A 19,181-nucleotide genomic window follows, 5' to 3' on the forward strand; every position below is an offset into this window, starting at 1 on the left:
AGTTGATTGCAAATGTGTTAAGCTCGTATTCGTGAAGGTGGAGGTTCTGTCATTGTTGGCAATCGCATCTCTAAATACCCCTTGGAGGGTATTCTTATTCAGCCTTGTTTTTGTTACATATGTTTTTAAATTTGTTGTCGCATTTGAGCTATATAGCACCATTCATGCTGCGGTCTTTTGCTGCAGATGCGAGTCGTGATGCATGAGATGTGCCCTCCTCTGCTATGTGCAAGTGGCACCAAGATTATGGCGCCTCTAAACTGGCTCCTCTACCCTTGGACCATAGGTTGAAAATACACACATTAGAAGTTGAAATGCTAAGATAGCAAGCAAAGCACCTGATGCGTAATGGACAACCTTACGTGAGTGGAATATTTGTGCTTAATGGAATTGTTGTAGTGAGTTGTACATTGTCGCTGATCTTTGTCGCGCGGGTATCACTGCCATTGGTTGCTGTTCTTTGATTCCACACAGAAGTCGAGATGGGTCGTTGACACACACTGTCTCTCTCTCTCGCACGCACTTGCGCGATCTGAATAGGTTGTGTCTTCTCTTGTGAGTGGACGGGAGAGCAGAAATGAGGTTGGAGAAATGCTGCATCTGAAGCCACCGGCGTGGGCAGAAGCGTTTTCTGCAAGGGAGGAGGAGGAAAAGAACGGGCAAATAGCTAGCGGCAGGGAAATCAACACATCTGTTTGTTCATCGTCAGAAACCTCCTCGTCAGTGTTGCCACTGCCTTCTTCTGCATCGCCAGCCTCCCCCTTAATTGCAGAACTTGTGAGCTCTTTGACTCACCGTCGCCTTTATCGGGAACTTCTACTTGCTCTTCGTTTGGGCCTGGAAAATGCACAGGCAGACTTCTCATTCCTACGGGTCAAGGGCCTCAAGGCTCTTATCAAGGCTCTTTCATCTCTCTCTGCATCCGATGTCTTGATCCGTCTATTCCAAGACAGCCAAACAGACAAAACTTTGCAAGGTTGGTGCTTTGTTGTCTTTCCTTTAGCTTGAGTTGCTTTCTTAATTTTTTTTCTGGGAAGCTGTTGTCTTTTCTTGATTGTTCTGCACAAGACAATAAGCAGAGAGTGCTTAAATTGTGGGCTTGGATGTTTTTGCTCTGAAAGATGAAGGAAAGGTCTATATTCGACTGAAGTGTTCAAGCTCTTCATTAATTTTTGCTATTAGTTTTTAAAAGGTTGGGTGCTCAGTATAGCTGCACATACACCATTGGCACAAGTGTGTCGGAACCCTCCTTTACTTTGTTATTTGCATCTAATGCAAAAAAGCTTGCAGCGACGTCTGTTTAGCTTAATTTTTTGCTCAAATCAAAGCTTTCATGAAGACTGGAGCAAACTCTATGCTGCAAAGACTTTGTCTGCAGCTGATGGCTCATGTATTTGAAACTTGTGTATTGTGCTCTACTTTGCATTTTGGACAGAAGATGAGCTGAATTCAAGATATATGGTAGCAAATTCTGAAGGAGAGTATAAACCTAATTGGTATCTTATTGAATACCAAAGCAGATAGGATGAACAAGGATTTCATTGCTACGCGAAGAGAGAGGCGGAAAATTGAAATGCCTAGACTTGGTGGGCGAGCCTACTTCTGTGCAAGGAGGCGACTACAACATGGATAAAATTCAATCATGTTTTCACATTTGCATGGCTCACTGAAGAATATCTGCTTGGAATCATTTTAGGATGACCAAGGAGTATGCACGCCGGCACATTGATGTACTCGACGGGCAGGCCAATGTCTGCTCAAAAGGCGCCAACTCCGTTCAATGGTAATAAGAAGAAGGGGAAACAACAAAAGAAGAAGCCAACCGGCCCTAAGTCGTCGGCCGAGCAGCATGCTGAGTGCTATAAAGAGGGCAAATGTTACGGATGTCGGGAATAGGCGCACCTTCTTGCAAAGTGTCCTAACAAAGCGTCCGATGAACAGACCAGGACAAGCCAAAGAGTTCCAAAGCGGTAGAGGAGCTAGCAAAGAAAGGAAAGACAAAGGCAGGACTGGTTCCGGATTTGGCTGAGACTAACTAGAACAGACTAATGAAAGTACGGAGCTTTGTAGAGGGTGGAGCAAAGTATGCGATTAGGAAGTCCTTATCTTCTTTGACGGAGGAGCCAAGGCCAACTTCATCTCGACTGAATTGGCGGCTTGCTTGGGAATCACACCAAAGGAAATGGGACCACCTATGGAAGCAGTTCTAGCGGCACCAGGGCGGGATGTTGCCATTACATTTGTCATATAGGCAAACTTCGGTTGCATTGTTGGGGGTATGTAGGGCACGAGGACTTCTGCATCATGCATTTGGAGGGTGTGACGTCCTCTTGGGAATTTCTTGGTACGTCATTGTGGTCGACAAACGGGCTCGGAAGGCCTCGTTGAAGAATGAGAAGGGCAGAGACATTATTCTTGACGTAAAATTAAAGGGCGAGTGCATCCCACTTGTATCGCTTCGACCATTTCAAAATTAATGAAGCCCAATTTTTTTGTTTACTTGATCTACTTGAATGAACTAAATGAAACTAAGATGTCAAATATGTCGGACTTAAAGAAAGAATGACAAGACTTTTTGCAAGCTTAAGCCGATTGTTTCTCTGAGGGTTTGCCGAGAGAGCTAGCTCCTTAGCAACGTGAGGATCACACGATTGATTTGATACCCGGCAACACGCCATGGAACCGGCCACCTTACAAAGTAAGCAGAGCTCAGAATGAGGAAATTATGAACCAAGTGAAAGAGCTTCTTGAAAAGAGTCTAATTCAACCAAGTATATTACCTTATTGTTCGTCCATGCTTCTCGTATTTAAGAAAGATGGATCTTGGAGGATGTGCATGATGAGCGCGCGGCGGTGTGTGCAAGTGATAGAGCACGCGAAGATGTGTAGGCCTTGAGGCTTGAAGCGGAGGCACTGTGCTGCAGAAGGGAAGCGCTAGCAAAACGAAGAGGGAGAGAGAGAGAGCTCACGTTTTTTGGGAAAACCAATAAGTGAGTTTTGGGTTTTCCCACTTTTATTATAAGTGACCTTTAAAAAACGTGTCCAGGTTCATATTGAACCTGGACAAAGTATAAAAATGTACAAAAAGGGGTTATTTAGGCCTGTAACCCAACAACCTCCCACTTAAAGGCATAAATGACGCCTTTAAGTTAACCAACTCCCACCAGCTGTATGCAATGCTCATGTTGAGCCTTAGCAAGACTCTTGGTGAGAACATCTGCAGGGTTATCCTGTGTGTGAATCTTAGTCAAAGGTGACTAGACCATCCTCCAATACCTGTCGTATGAAGTGGTATCGCACATCAATGTGCTTTGTCCGTGCATGAAACATGGCATTCTTGGCCAAATAGACAGCACTCTGGCTATCACATCCTAAGACAGGAGTACTAGCAGGCATACCAAGCTCTTTGACAAGTCTGCCCAACCATATGGCCTCTTTAGAAGCCTCAGTGGCTGAAATATATTCAGCCTCAGTAGTACTCAATGCCACAATTTTCTGCAGTCGTGAACACCAAGAGACAACACCACCAACAATAGCAAACACATAGCCACTAGTGGACTTCCTTGTATCCAAGTCACCTGCCATATCTGCATCACAATAGCCCTGCAACTTCAGGTCACTTTTGCCATAGCATATACACCTAGATTGTGTACCTGACAAGTATCTCAGAATGCATTTCACAGCTTCCCAATGTGCTTTGCCGGGATTGGACATGTATCTACTAACAACTTCCACCGCATGGGCAATGTCAGGACGAGTGGCAACCATAGCATACATAAGAGAACCACAAGCTGATGCATAAGGGATTCCCTTCATAGCATTCACTACCACGTCATCCTTTGGGCAATCGGCTTTGCTAAGTTTTGTGTGTGGAGGTAAAGGTACTCCAAGTGACTTAGCTTCAGCCATGTTAAACCTGTCAAGTACTTTAGCAATGTACTTTTCTTGAGATAAGAAGAGCAATTTCAGCTTTCTATCCCTCTTGATTCTCATGCCCAAGATGTGCTCAGCATCACCTAAATCCTTCATTGCAAAAGATGAATTCAACTGATGTTTAAGAGCATCAATGGTAGATTTATGCTTCCTAGCCCCCCATTGTCAGATCTCAGACATTTAAGCTTACTACCCTTTTGCGTGCTCACAAAAGCATGAAACCTCATAAATGCATTAAATGGCTCACTCTTATTCTTTAACAAATATGCCCAGCCTTTCCTAGTGCAATCATCAATGAATGTAACAAAGTATAATGCACCACCAAAAGACTTAACAGGCATTGTACATACATTGGAGTGAATTAAATCAAGAGCATTAGCTTTGCAGGAGACACCATAATAATAAGAAGACTTCTTTTGTTTACTATACAAACAGTCATTACAGAAATCTAACTTGGTGCCCTTTACATCAACCCTCTTCAAAGAGGAGAGCACATCAAGTCCCTTCTGGCTCATATGGCCAAGTCTTTTGTGCCACAACTTCAAATGAGAAGCAACTTCGGCCACTGCAAGAAACTTGCCAGGCAAAGCTTTGCCATGTAAATAGTACAATGTACCACTCTTGCATCCCTTGACAATGAGCATTGATCCCTTAAGTAACTTCTATGACCCCCCATCAAAAATGGTTGTATAACCCTGTGCATCCATCTGGCCAACAAACAATGGACTCTTCTTGATGCCTGGTACATATCTGACATCTTTAAGCATAAACTCTTAGCCATTGTTTAATGCCAAGTGCACAATGCCCATTCCTTCAATGTCACAAGCATGATTATCCCCAAGGTAAACCTTGCCATACTTGCCTGCATGATAAGAAGCAAAACACTCCACAGATGGAGTCACATGAAATAAGGCACCCGAGTCTACTATCCAAGACTGTGTAAGGCCATCATTTGCACTTAGAAATGCATCAATGACATCTCTACGTGAGATAAGCATGTCTTCTGCATTTGCTACAACAAAATCTGAGGGGCATGAAGCTGCAACTAAGATCTCTTCACTGTCGGATAACTCTGTGATAACCACACTAGAGGATACATTGACAATCTCCGAATCCTTGGAGGAGGTACGTGCTGATTTTTCCCCTTTCTTATCCTCTGTCTTCTTCTTCTCCTATGATTCCTTCTTTCTTTCCTGCTCTTTCTTGAAATACCTGCAATCTGGCTTCTTATGGCCTTTTCTGCCACACTGGTAACAAGTCACATCCTTATCCCTAGACTTGCTTTTGCTCCTGTTTTGAGTCTTGGTACCTGTATTTTGCTTCTGACTTCTGCCTCTCGCATTGTAAGCAGAACTGCCACCTTCCCCACCATTAGACTTGCGTCTAATTTCCTCATTTAAGATGGAGCCTCGCACTCCATCATATGTGAGGTTGGGGCTATTACTCAAAGAAACCACAAGCGTTTCCCAAGAGTCTGGCAAAGTCATCAACAAAAATATGGCTTTCAACTTGTCATCAAAAGGTTGAAGCCCAATATCTTGTAGCTGACTCATAACACCGGTGAAAGCATTTAAGTCCTCAGAAGCCGACTTGGCTTCGTCAAGCATCATGTTCACCAGTTTGCGCATCAAATGCACCTGATTCACAGGGGTGGCATTGTCATAAGTGGCCTTCAACTTATACCAAATTGCATGTGCACTGTCCAAGCCCTTTATGTCCACCAGAATGTCATCGGTCACAGCCATTTTGATATAGGCCTTTGCCCTCTTGTTGAGCTTGGCCTAATCCTCATCTGGCATATCCACTGGCGTTACAGCCAAAAGGGCGTCCTCACAATCCTTGAGGAAAAAAATCCTCTGCATCCTGTCCTGCCATAGGTCGAAACCTGTACCGTCAAATCGCTTGATTTCCATCAAGCTCTTGGCATCAGTCGACGAGGAAGTAGAGGCCATTTGCACGGAAAAAAAATGCAGCAGAAAGTGTCTACACAAAATCTGAAAATTTCTAGTGATCACAATGTACTGTACGTTGCATACAATGTGCTGAAAATTTCAGCAATTAGCAAGTATCCCCAATGCGTACTTGCATAAACCCACAAAAGGCGTACATAAACCTCAATTTGTGTACATAAAAACAGTCCAATTCTGAATTTCTGCAAATTTATTGTTTTGGCGCATCAATTTGCATCAAATGGACCTGTTTTGAGTGGGAAAAGCAAGGGGCATTCACGGGGATTGATTTAGAACACTTGCGTTTTGCTGTTTTGACTTATAATTTTTTAGTTTTTACCTGTTTTGACCTAATTTCAGCCTGTTTTAGGTTGTTTTGGGAACCCTAATCACCCTAGGTGACACCCGAAGCAAGGGGCTTCGCGATGAAAGCGGAAATTTGACGCGAGAGAAGCCTGTCCAGCCACTTGCGCAAAGCTTCTGAAACCCTAATCTGGCTCTGATACCAGTTGATGAGTGCGCGGTGGTGTGTGCAAGTGATAGAGCACGCGAAGATGTGCAGGCCTTGAGGCTTGAAGCGGAGGCACTGTGCTGTAGAAGGGAAGCGCTAGCAGAACGAAGAGGGAGAGAGAGAGAGCTCACGTTTTTGGGGAAAACTCAATAAGTGAGTTTTGGGTTTTCCCACTTTTATTATAAGTGACCTTTAAAAAATGTGTCAAGGTTCAATACGTACAAAAAGGGGTTATTTAGGCCTTTAACCCAACAGTGCATTGACTATAGAGCTCTCAATGATTTCACCCTCAAGAACAAGTTTTCAATATTCAGGATCAACGATATGTTGGACATGTTACAAGGTTCTATATGCTTTAGCAGAATCGACGTGAAAAGTGGTTATTATCAGATCAGGATCGCTCTTGGAGATGTATGCAAGACTGCTTTCAGGACTTCCTTCGAATTGTACGAGTATTTGGTGATGCCTTTTGGTCTCACAAACGCTCCTGCAACATTCAACAAGATGATGTACATGATTTTCAGAGAGTACATGTCATTTGTGGGCACCTTTTTTGACGATGTCATTGTATTCTCCAAGAGTGAAGTAGAGCACATACATCGTCTCTTACAGGCATTATGGCAACATAGATTGGTGGTTAACGGGAAGAAGGGAGTTTTTCTTGCCAGAGATACACTTTTTTGGACACACCGTCTCTTCAAAGGGTGTAAAAATGGACTCGACCAAAGTAGAAACTATCAGAGATTGGCCAGGTTTGAAAAATGTACATGAAGTTCGCAACTTTTTGGGCTCATGTTTGTACTACAGGTGGTTCATTCAAAAGTTTGAGGAGATTTCTTCTTCCCTAGATATTTTGACTTAGAAAGGAGTTTCTTCTTGTGAGGATTCTAGGTACTAATCCTTTATTAAGTACTTAAACTCATGATTAAGACTTAAAAAACTGAACTGAACTCAAAGAAAGACTCAGAAGACTCTGTGTTTGATTGATTGAATGACTGTTTGAAACTGAGTACAATAGGCTCCTTATATAGGAGACGAAGAGACGCAAATGAAGAGACACATCTCTTGGTGAAGAGACATGACTTTAGACGTAAAGACACATCCTTTCGGCGAAGAGCTACAACCATTGGGCGAAGAGTCGCACCCGTAGAGCGAAGGGGTGTGACCAGCCGTCGAAGGAGTGTGGCTTTTGGCGAAGAGGCACGTCTCTTGGGCGAAGGGGTGTGACCATCCAAGCGCAGGGGTCCTCCTTGGCATGGCACTTCTGGTATCTGCAACTAGGAGTAGATACTGCAACAGTCACAATCGTGACATTCCCTCCCTCTTTAAATAAAACCCAGGGTAGTTGTAGAAACTCCGGGAAGAAGGAAATGTATTGTTGTTGTGCTTCTGCATCCAAAGCTCTTTCTGTAAAGTCCCACGTCATGGGAGTGTTATTGACCATGACTATTCTGCCAAACTGAAATCTGATCATATCTGCAACTTGTCTCATCTTTGTCAAACGTATGAGTATCACATCTGCAACTTGATTATTGCCTTTGTCAAAGTCATTTGTAACTTCGAGCTTTGTCCAAGAAAAGATTGAATCTGTATCTGCGTCGAGTGAAATTATTGGTAAACTGACTTGAGTTTTATATTGAGTGATGACTACTGGTTGGAAATCTGTAAGGGATTCCATTGGTTTATCTGGAACAGTAAAATCTTCCTGAAGGGCTGTCGCAGACTGAGAGAGAGTAGCGTCTGAAGGTATATCCATCTGTAAAGGTTTATCATCACTGGAACAAATTGTATCCAACGATCAATTGCAGCGACTGAAGTCGTGCTACAAGAGTCTGTAATTAAGTCATCCTATGCACTTTTTGAGGTAAGGAATTTAGTCTTCAAAGTTAACGAGGAATTTTCATTCACCACGGCATTGGGTATCTGTTCAAAGACAAGGACTTTATTCTGCCCGGGCGATAACAAGGCTACTGTTTTTGCCTGGATCACGACCAATGAAAGGGTTTTGTGCTTGTTGGGTGTTATACAATAACCTGAATCTTTAGCTTTCTCAGCGGGTATTAAGGCTTCCAATTGAGAAGGGGGAGGTCAAGGGAGTTGTTGCCTCTTAGACCTCTGAAGGATCCTCTTGCACAAGGAAAGGATCAATTAATCTTCAACTTTACCACCATCGAATAAGAAAGACTTAAATGTAGTGCATGGCTCGCGAGGGGGAACTTGTCCAACGTCGTGGCATTCACGACCGAGTACTTGACTAGGGTCGGATATATGTGCCACTAAGTAAGCCCATCTTGATATTGCTGATGATCCTTTGGAAGCTTCATATTGCTGCTTTTGTTGCTGATGATTCCGATAAGAAGTTGGTTGCTTAGAACTGTAAATTTTCCAAGAATATTGATGCTGAGACTTTTGCTGCTCGCATGAAGGTACTTTGCGTCTAGTTGTCTTTGAGAAACCATGCTTTGGGTGGGAAAATTTAAGTTCCGAAGGCTTTTGTTTGAGTGGTTCTTCTTGGTCGACCATTGAAGCGTTGGAAGAAGATGGCAGAGAAATTGCATGTGTAGTCCGAGAAACAGTATGATGGCTTCGAGAAGAGTTTTGTGTCTGCATCTGCTCCAATCGAGTGTTGATTGAAGCGAGGCTTATGGAAAGTGCTGCCATCTGCTCCTTGAGAACTGCTATCGGATCCTCGGGTGGAGTAGAGTTCATGCCATCTTGTGATTCGGCCATGCTGACTCCTTATAGAAAGTAATTGATAACTTGGAATAACCTCACGCTGAGGCTCAAGAACTGGAACCTGTGCAGAAGTAGGTGTTGCTGCAGGAACAGGTTTTGGAACGAGTACTCCGGGAACAAGAACGGTTCCAGCTTCGGGATATCGGGAATGCTAATGACCTCAAGTGCAAAGAGAGGCTACGCGCCCCGATCCACCAAACCACAAAACTTTGCTGCGAACACTCGGCTGCGCATACCCAAGCCCACAATCACACACGAAAAGCAAAGCTTACTGCATCTCAACCAACACAATCGATTCTCGATTCTCAACCACACATACAACACCTCTCTCCTTCTCCCTCTTTGCACACACACCAATTGGTTCGGGGGGCTCACACACACCCTAGGGCCTACACACGTCGACGCCTTTGCACTAGAGAAGAGAAAAGAAGAAGGAATAGGGGAGACAATTTAGAAAAAACACGTTTTGCAAAAAATTTACAGAATAGGACTTTTTGGTTTTCCATTTGCAAAAAAGCTGGGCCACATATCCACTTCCTCTTTTATCAGTAACCACATGCCCTTCACTCCTCCACTTGCCCTTCATGTCCCAAGATGCTTTTCACATAGAGAACCCTCTTTGAAGCATCGGATCTCCACCATAGTCCATATAGCCATATAAATCATACACATCACGAACTTCTTCATCGGCACTGGATCTTCACATATGCTTTGACATCTCGACACACATCTGCAAGCACCTTTGATACCACTTTTCACGTTTTCTGGCATCGACACCTTTTGGCTCACCATCATTGCCAACCCCCTTGTTGAACGTTCATGTTCAACCAAAAAAGATCTTTATTTACCTAGAAACTGCAACCCTAGCAAACATCGTGAGAAAACCGAAAGAGTCATTATCATATGCACAAAACCCTACTTCTGCGTCCTACTGCCAATCCTAAAGTGGATTGCCCCACCCCCTCTATAGTCTGTCCTCCTGGATCAAACACCTCGCTCTGCTCACTTTCATCCATCGTCAACAACCTCCAATAGTGCTTTACCCAAGCACGTAGCCATCCATGCACACAAAAGGCCCATAGCACTCTAGCACCTCTTCGAACATCATCTTGCCTCATCAATATATAAGGCTCTGCAAAGATATTACCTGAACCAACCAATACACCTAGTTCTGCAACCACATTATCTGTATGAACCAACACTTATGACCATCCCTCCCAACCATGTAAAGTAGAGCTCCTCTCAAGGGATCCCCGTATTCGATGGATAACATACTGCACAGCTGTACTTACAAGCATACCTTTCAACCATGAGTTGCATATCTCTTTTGAAAGCTTGGACACATCCTGGGAATCACCTTCATATGCCGTAGAACACATCTCTTGCACTGGCTTCATGCTCTCTTGCACCTCCTCTTCGAACTCAATTACACTGTCATCAAGCCCTTTATCATCGATTGGCCCTTCAAGATCAATCAGCACCACCGCTTTGTCAACTGCATCTGCCTGCTCTTCCACTTCATCCTCGGCCAAAGAAGATAGAGAATCATTCCCTACCATATTGCCTTGGTCTTTTCCCAAATCCAAACTTGCTTTACCTTTCATGGCATAACTCCGTATGTCACGAGGACGTGGCAACTGCTAACCTTAGTTGTTGGTTTCTTTATTATGATTTTTGTTTAATTTTTGAGACCCTCTTTTTGAAGTTGCAAATGGTTGGACGTTGTATGGCCAATGTGAACGGTAGTTTCACCCGCTGACGGGAAGTTGGTCGGCATTGGAACTCATAAAGTAAAAGGATGTCTAGGCTCAGTTCAAGATCATGTAGGTTCCCTGCGTCGCACTTAGCAAGTTGGTGGATACTAGGAAGTGAACTCAATAAAGGAATAAAGTCAAGGTGGGATCACCAACAGAAAGTATCCGACAATTGGGCCACATTCCACTTTTGGATGCGGTCCCAATGAGGGTAGATGGTCAGATGAACAGTGGGAGCCCAACGGAAGTATCTCCTAAAAATTACGGAATTGCTATTTTGGGCCGTGAAATGTGTTCGTGTCATTACCTTTGGTATGACCAGGGGAACATTTTATTACTCTGTTGCAAAGTCAATTGATGCACCAGTTGAGAGATTTTTAAGCAGGAATCCCAATGCGGGGAAATTGCATGCATGAGTGCCAAGTGACACTTTTTGGTCAATTTACCAAGTTTGGGAGAACAAAACTCGTACCTGACTCTTTGGAGCAGTTTTTGAGGCTGTTAACTCTGATTTTCAGCCATTTCTCTCCATTTTTGAGCTTCCCATGACTTTACTTAGTTCCAAGGAGCTCATTTTCAGCATTGGAAGGCATTAGATGCGTGTTTACAAGGCTGTTTTGGTGCGTTTTCAGCGATACGCAGGTTTTGGCAGCCATGGAAATCTTCCCCTTTTTGCATCTATTTGTTCACAGATGCATTACAGGTCAAGGGCAGAAGAGGGGGCGCTTGATTTATGCGGGGGGGATGCTTCATTGAGAACTTGTCACAAGTTAAGAGCTATGGAGTGCTTTCTTTCCCTCCCATGTATAGTGTGGTGCTAGAGTGATGCCCTGCATGCTACACACCGCTCTCTCTCCCCCCTACATGCAATTATGTGATGCCCCACAAGAGGGCTTTTCATTTGACTGATGTACAGATGTGTGGTTTCATGCTTTTGTGCTGAGGCAAGAGCCTCCTTGAGCAAGAACAGGGGTAGCTAGCTGCTACTCCAAAGCAGGCACCGGTGAGGGTCATAACCTCACCGTACAGGTGCAAATTCAGCGCTGTGTATGCGCAGAAAATTGACTGTTTTTCAGCCATACGGACGCCAGAACCACTGGGAATCGTGCCCCACTGGCAGAGGACAGTTAGGGGACTGTTTGGGGCTGAAAACAGGGCAAAAACCAGTACATACAGCATGCTGATTTTACTGTTTTTGGGCAGGAATCAGAGGGTTTATGCCAGTGGAAGAGAGTTCTAGCAAGGGAATTGGTTTCGCGCAAGTTTTGGAGCTGTTATGTTGCCGAAATTTGACCAAAACAAGTGGTATCTAGCTTGATACGAATAAAGGATTCCCAGGACTCTTCTTTGTAATTTACCCTCCTAAAGAATAAAGAAATACCGAAAGGGGCGCCAATTGAATAGTGAAAGAAGCACGGTCAGTGTTCGGCTCGCTGCTGCTGTGCTCTCCCGCTGCGCCTTCGCCTTCGCCATCGCCTCCCCCCCCCCCCCCCCCCCCCCCCCCCCCCCCCCCCCCTTCCCCCCCCCTCCCTCGCGTGCTCCCTCGCTCTGCCCTCAGCCCCCGCTGCCCCTCGCTTGCCTGTCCCCTCCCGCCTGCCCTCTGCCCCCGCTGCCCTCCCCTCGCGCTGCCCTGTTTCAACCATTCCGCCCGCCCTCAGCCCCTTGCTGCCGCCGCACGCCTTCAGCCTCAGCCCCTGCTGCCACCGCACGCCCTCAGCCCTCAGCCCCAACCCGCTTTATCCCCCCCCCTCCCCCGACTCGGCCCGTTCATCCATTAGTTTGGGCCCTCCGCCTCGGTTGCTCCCTGCAGATTCGGCAGTTTCGGTAGCTGTTTCAACTCCTTGGAGCAGTGTTGGCGCGTCCTTTTGCAGCATCCTCCCGTCGTCCTCTTCTTACGCCACAGTAGTAGACACAGATGGAGGCTCCAGCTTTGACACAGAGGGACTCGCCAGAAGCCCCCTCGCCCGACCCCGCTGAGCCCACCATTCGACTTGCTCTCTCGCCTACAGAGCAAGCGAGCCTTGCCGCCGAGGTAGAGCGATTGCAAGCAACCTCGGTCATCTGCAAGATTCTCGGCACCTGACCTAGCAGAGGAGAGCTCCGAGACCTTCTCCAAGCCCGTCTTCTCGCAGAGGTGGGAAAGATTTTGGATGTCCAGATTCTCGGACGGGGCTACTATCAGATCGAGTTTGAGTCCTCTGAGATGGCGTCCAAGGTCATAGCTATGAGTCCACTGGCCATCCGAGCCTCACGTGCCCACTTCCGACAGTGGCGACATGGTTTTGACCCAGCTTCGGATGTTCCAGTAGAGGAGGCAGACATCCCCATCTCAGTATGCTTTTCGGGTTTACGGAGGGAGTACCTACCACTTCTTCCCAGGATCGGTTCCGCCATTGGGACTGTCCTGGAGACACCTCGCACGGCAGCATCAGTAGCTGCCAAGGCGGCTGGCATTCCCTCAGTTCGAGTTTTGGTTAGAGATACCCACACACTCCCGAAGGTTATCCTTCTACCTCGGGTGAGTGGGGGTTGGTTTCGACAGAGTGTGGAGTACTCGGGCCTCCCGAACCAATGCTTCATTTGCCGCCAGATGGGCCATCTAGTGAAGGCCTGTCCACGGAGGAGGCCGCGACCTGCACCACAGCCTCAGCCCCAGCCTGCCAGGGCTGGCCCGCAGCCACAGCCAGCGGCACAGCGTACAGATGCAGAGCCACCGTCCGAGCCTGGGGCTCCAGCGGAGGAGGGGTGGCAGCAGGCCCGTGGCCACCGATGCCAGGTGCCACAGCGACAGCGTGGCACTCAGAGTGGCCCTCAGGTGCTGACTCAGCAGCAGTGGGTTCCCACGGGGAACCGTTTTGGTCCTCTTGAGCAGGAGGAGATCCCTACGCCAGCCTCCACCTCCACTTCTCCTTCGACAGCCGCACCCCCCCCAAAGTTCCCTCCCTTTGCCTCATCCTCCCCGCCTTCTGCCCCCGTCGCCTCTCCACCCCGCCCCTCTACCTCTGTCGCCCCATCCCGCCCCTCTTCTCCTCCTCTCGCCCCAGCTCCCTCTCCTCCTCCTGCTCGAGTTCCTCAGTCGGCTCAGGCGACTGGTCCCTCTCCGGCGGCTAGGAGATCTCTTGGCAGCGCTTTTGCCACGAGTCGCCTAGCGCGAGAGGGTCAGCCCTTCTTGCGGCCCCCTCTGCAGATTCAGACATCCTCCCTTGCAGCCATCCCTCGTGGGCTGACGAGCATTGACATCAGACGCCGCTGGGACTTCTTCGACTACGGGTTCACTCGTTTTCTCGGCGACTCCGCAACAAACCATGAGGCAACCTGTTTCAGGGTCCATGTTTTGTTCCTCGCCGCTAGGGGGACAGAGGCCCATGACTCGGCAGTTGGTTTCTCCTTCCCCCTCTGTGGTAGGACCGATACAGAGTGGTCCCTTGACTCAGTGGTGGGATGGTTGCATACACAGGTTTTAGAGTTCTCTCACCACATGGGAAAACTTGGAGTTACAGATATGCTGCAGACTTTGTGGCCATTGGCCAAGTTTGCGGTGACACCCCCAGATTCAGCAGGATGTAGGCACATTGTGGTGTACTTCTTTGCTGATACGCAGTGTTTGCCTTGCTATGTATACATTCATGAGGACTCCTGGACAGAGGAGGTTGCGCTACGTACGGCTCGCTCTGCTTGGGCTTGGGCTAGGCACTCACTGTAGTCACGCCTATCTAGAGGCCGCTCGGATGCAGATTACTCCCCATCCAAGCCTGCCTCGAAGATAGCCCGTCTGGCTGCTGCGGGAGCATCTGTTCTCTCTCGCTCCCCATGAGGATCGTCTCATGGAACGTGCAGGGACTAGGTGGGCCCCAGTTTCAGCGACAGCGGGGCCGATTGCGTTAGGAGCTTCAACGTTGCCTTGTGGGAGGAGAGATTGATCTCCTTATGCTTCAGGAGCACCATCTGTGTGAGAGCCGCATTCGGCGTTGTGGTCAGATTTTGCGTGGACGGTATGATACCTTTTGGTCAACTGCTTTTGGACCTGGAGGCATCCAGGGAGGGGCATGTATGACTATTGCGGACTCATTGCAGCAGGCCATTGTAGGCAGAGGGATTATTGTGCCATGCAGGGCTCAGTGGATTACTATGCAGGTTCAGGGTGGCCTTGTGGGCTTCCTGAACATCTATGCGCCCAATGTGGCGAGTGCTCGTGCAGAGTTTTGGTCACAGATTGTTGAGTCTTTGCCGCAGGCCGATCATTGGTGTATAGGAGGGGACTTCAACATGTTGGAGGACCCTTCTGATAGGATTGGTGGCAGCCATGCTACTGTGCATGGAGTCGAGTTGGTTGCTTAGGAGAGGTTTTGTATGACTTTGAGGGTCTCGGATACATGGCAGCACTTAGGTTTTGTGAGGCCTCCAGACAGTCTTGCCTTCTCTAGATCGGACCGTAGAGTGGGAGGAGTGAATCTATCGCGGATAGATCACTTCTACACTAGTGACCACTTCAGTGAATTGGGGGGTTCAGTGGGCATCCTGGCAAGGACTTCCTTCTCGGACCATGCACCAGTGATCCTCACAATGGCAGACAAGCAGAGGAGTGGGAGCATCCCAGAGAGGGTCTTGTTGGACTCGGCACTCACAGAGAGGGTAGAGGCTCTCTGGACAGAGGGTATGGACAAACAGGATTCACCTGCAGACAGAGTGGCCTCAGGCCTAGCTCAACTTAGCCACTTTTTTCTTCAGGAGTCTTTGGCTCGCCGCGCTGCAGCGAGAGAGGCGGAGCAGCGTCTCAGACTCAGCCTTGTACTTAGATGGCCAGGACGCCAATCTTCACAGATGTGAGCAGGCTTTGGAGACTGGACGCTGAGTTTGCCGATGACTCAGCCTTGTACTTAGATGGCCAGGACGCCAATCTTCACAGATGTGAGGAGGCTTTGGAGACCTTCTGTTGTGCATCGGGCGCAGTGATCAACTGGAGAAAGACAGTGGCTTTCTCGGTTGGTAGTGCTCCTATGCCAGATTGGATGCCAGGAGAGGGTTTCAGGTGGATTCCCCCAGGGACTGCAGTTCGATACTTGGGTTGTCAGGTTGGTTTGGACTTGTCTCCCGAGCAGCAGATTGCTCCTCTTCTCCTGTCCATCAAGAGAAAGCTGTTACATTGGAGCTCAGCACGTCTATCGCTAGCTGGTAGAGTGGAGTAGTTGCCAACCAGGTGCTGTTGGCGACTATGTGGTACATCACCTCCTGTTGGATCTTCTCGAGTTCTTGTATCAGCCAGGTAGAGAGGCTGATTAGGCACTTCCTTTGGTCAGGACGTGACACTCAGATGGCCCGAGCCAAGGTGGCTTGGTCGGTCATCACGCTTCCTTGTTCTCAGGGAGGGCTTGGGATCATTGATTCAGCACAGCAGAGCAGAGCCCTTCTAGGGAAGTTCATAGTCAGAGGACTTCTTCCAGGTGAGGAGCCCTGGAAGGAGTTCTTGTTGCAGAGGCTTCATGCCAGGGTGCCTCAGTCATGAGGCCCTTGGCAACCTTCGACCAGATGGATCTTTGCAGAGATGCGCCGAGTTGGTTTGAGCAGGAGACTGGAGGACTGTTCGTTGTGAGTTTGCTTCGTTCTTGGGAGCTCCTACGGCGTGGCCTAGAGCAGCGACAGCCGATGTGCACGAAGGAGCGCCTACGGCAGCCCCTTGTTTGGAACCCCATGGTTAGCACTCAGAGAGGCCACTTGGTTGGTAGTCGACCTCATGTTTCCTGGGGTCCCATGGCAGCAGGTCCAACGCGCTCTCTAGGTGACTGGCTAGAGTTCACAGGTTTTTCAGAGGAGGTATAGGGTTTCCAGCTACTGCAGGGCATGAGAGGGGTGCAAAGCATGTGTCAGGACATCTCAGAGTCAGTTCCAGCTGAGTGGCTGACGCCTCTCGAGCCAGTAGCACCCCGGTGGATGGGAGCCTTCACACGACTGGAGGTTCTTTCAGTCAGGGCCTGCCCAGAGATTGTCCCAACCCTGTTCTTCGAGCTTCAGGGTGGGGGATGACTACAGCGAGTTGCAGTAGAGGCCCCGCAGGTAGCTGAGTGCTGTTTTCAGAGGATCCGAGTTGTGGGCATCTGTGGGAGGACTTGTGTCATAGACCCTGACCTGTAGCTCTTGAGACTGGACACTGGAGGCTTTGGGCTTGGGAGTGCTGTGCTGTCCACTGGCACGAGTACAGTGGGATCCTGGTGAGTGGCTATGGAGGGACCCCTTCTCTTCTGCAGACCACCCAGGAGTCCCCTTCTTTCAGTACACTGTTCGGCTTGGACAGCACATACTAGCAGCACAAAGAGAGGCCCTCCCCACTGTAGCACGTCATTGGTAGGAGGAGGGTCTCACCGTGGAGTTCTTGGCAGACTTTTGGGAGAGGTTGTGGGACTCCAGACAGCCGAAGCGAGTCACCTTGTTTCAGTGGCTGGTCGCACATAGAGCCACAGCAATAGGGAGCTGGCTAGTGCATAGTGGTCTCTCGGCCACATGTGCAGCTTGTGACCATTTGGTGGAGAGTCAGCGTCACTGTCTTTGGGACTGTCCCTCGGCCCAGCAGGTGTGGCTACGAGTTCTTCGGCTGATGCCTGCTCTCTCCACGGCTCGACAGTACACTTGGGGGGCAGCGGCTTGGTCCACCCTCACGGGCCCGGCACTTCAGTTTGAGCTATCTTCCACCAGCAGGATGATAGTGATGCAAGGGGGACGTCCTACACTCCAGCCTGCTACAGAGCTTACTCCACAAGAGTGGTGCAGTGAGAGAGAGGAGTGTTGGGAGCTCATCAGTGGCCCGACACTTGGTTCATTTGGCGGGCCCGCTGTTTCCGCATCTATGAGGCTCGCCCTGTGCCACCAGCAGAGACTGTTCGTGACTTTTGGCTAGAGCTGATCCATACTCTCAGAGGACAGCTTGAGGGACTACAGGGCAGCTCCGACCGCATGCGGGAGCGCCGCGAGGCTTTCCGTCGACTTTGGCGCCTTGGGCCTTTCTACACCATAGTCCAGGGGGTGCTCAGATGGCACTATTGTCCACCTGTGTGGCTCTTCCCTCCTCCCATCTCTTGATTTAGCTCATTGTATATATGCTGTTTTTTCATTGGGAGAGTCTCCCCATCATACTTGTTGTAGCCCTCTCTTGCAGAGGAGGTTGTAGCCCTATGGGCAGTTTTCATTAACTAATAGAAGGATCTTTTTCTCGGAAAAAACAAGGGGCGCCAATTTTGGGGCCTACATGTTGTCCGCGTTTGCTCCGGGCATTCTAGCTTCCGAGCCGTGTGTGTATTCAAGTGTTAATTCCCGTTGCAGGTTCCCTTTGCAAAGTGCTTTGTGTGTGTGTCTAAAGAAAAGAATTTCGGGTGAAAGCCAACCCCTACTGCCCCACGGGCTGGTTTCATGGTTCTGTTGTCGGAACATCAATCACTTTTTCCTCAAAGAGTGAGCCTCGGTTGTTTTGGGTGAAGACACAAAGTACAGGAACGTGGGATTACACTATGACCGACAAAGAAAATGGCATTATGGAAGAGGGTTCCTCTTCATAGGACAGACATGAAATTTTGCATGTACACCCTGCTAAAAAGTGGTCAAATTAGGGTTGATTTTCTGCTGCGTTTTTAGGGTTTGCAAGGATGAACCAAGATGAGATAGGGAGAGGTCTCATGGTGGTAGATTGGCCACTAGATCTCCTGCGGGAGTGATGTGGGTCTGCCAGGTGACACGGTGCTTGCCGATTCTCTGAGGCGATTGCTTGGATTCTTTGACGCATCGGTAAATCATCTTGAAATTTGAGCTTACTTGGCCATGGGTTGTGGAATTATGCTCGTTTGCAGAGGCAAGAGCCTTTTGCACACGTAAAAGTTAAGGGACAGGTTGCAAGATGCTATGTGGTGAAGTTCAAGAACTGTCCACCTATGGATGCAAAGTGGATGGAAGAGCATGAACTGTCAGAGTCACCCTATGTATTGCAGCTTTACCTTGAGGCCTTTGGGTTACAGCCTACGTATGCCCCAACCCAATGTCTGCAAAGGAGGGGTAATGATAGAACTAGCACATCAAATGTACTCATGGATTCAGTGCAACAGCAGTGTACAATTTGACAAAAGTATGAAGGTCTCATTAAGTCATTTGTACATATGTTTTTACAATCTTTCTTGCGGATACATGCGATGATAAAAGGGTGCTTACCACACAAGATCATCTATGGCATGTATTTATGGTATGCAATCGAGGACGTTTGCGATCTCAAGAGGGGAGTATGTCACGAGGACGTGGCAACTGCTAACCTTAGTTGTTGGT

General features: G+C 48.1%; 1 protein-coding gene across 2 annotated transcripts in view; it reads left to right on the top strand.

The window, feature by feature from the left end:
* Positions 1–351: 351 nt before the first annotated feature.
* ISI1 (binding protein) overlaps positions 352–19,181 on the top strand; it is a 33,546-nt gene continuing 14,716 nt past the window's right edge. The window contains exon 1 of one of the 2 annotated variants that reach the window (XM_086510799.1): positions 352–976. In XM_086510799.1, the coding sequence (XP_086366925.1) occupies positions 592–976 (385 nt within the window). In that variant the 5' untranslated portion in view covers positions 352–591. The remainder of the gene's footprint in view (positions 977–19,181) is intronic. The other variant, XM_086510798.1, reaches the window with a different exon arrangement.

This window comes from Adiantum capillus-veneris, chromosome 4 (assembly GCF_014529385.1).
Source record: "Adiantum capillus-veneris isolate H3 chromosome 4, ASM1452938v2, whole genome shotgun sequence".
Classification (NCBI taxonomy): Eukaryota; Viridiplantae; Streptophyta; class Polypodiopsida; order Polypodiales; family Pteridaceae; genus Adiantum; species Adiantum capillus-veneris.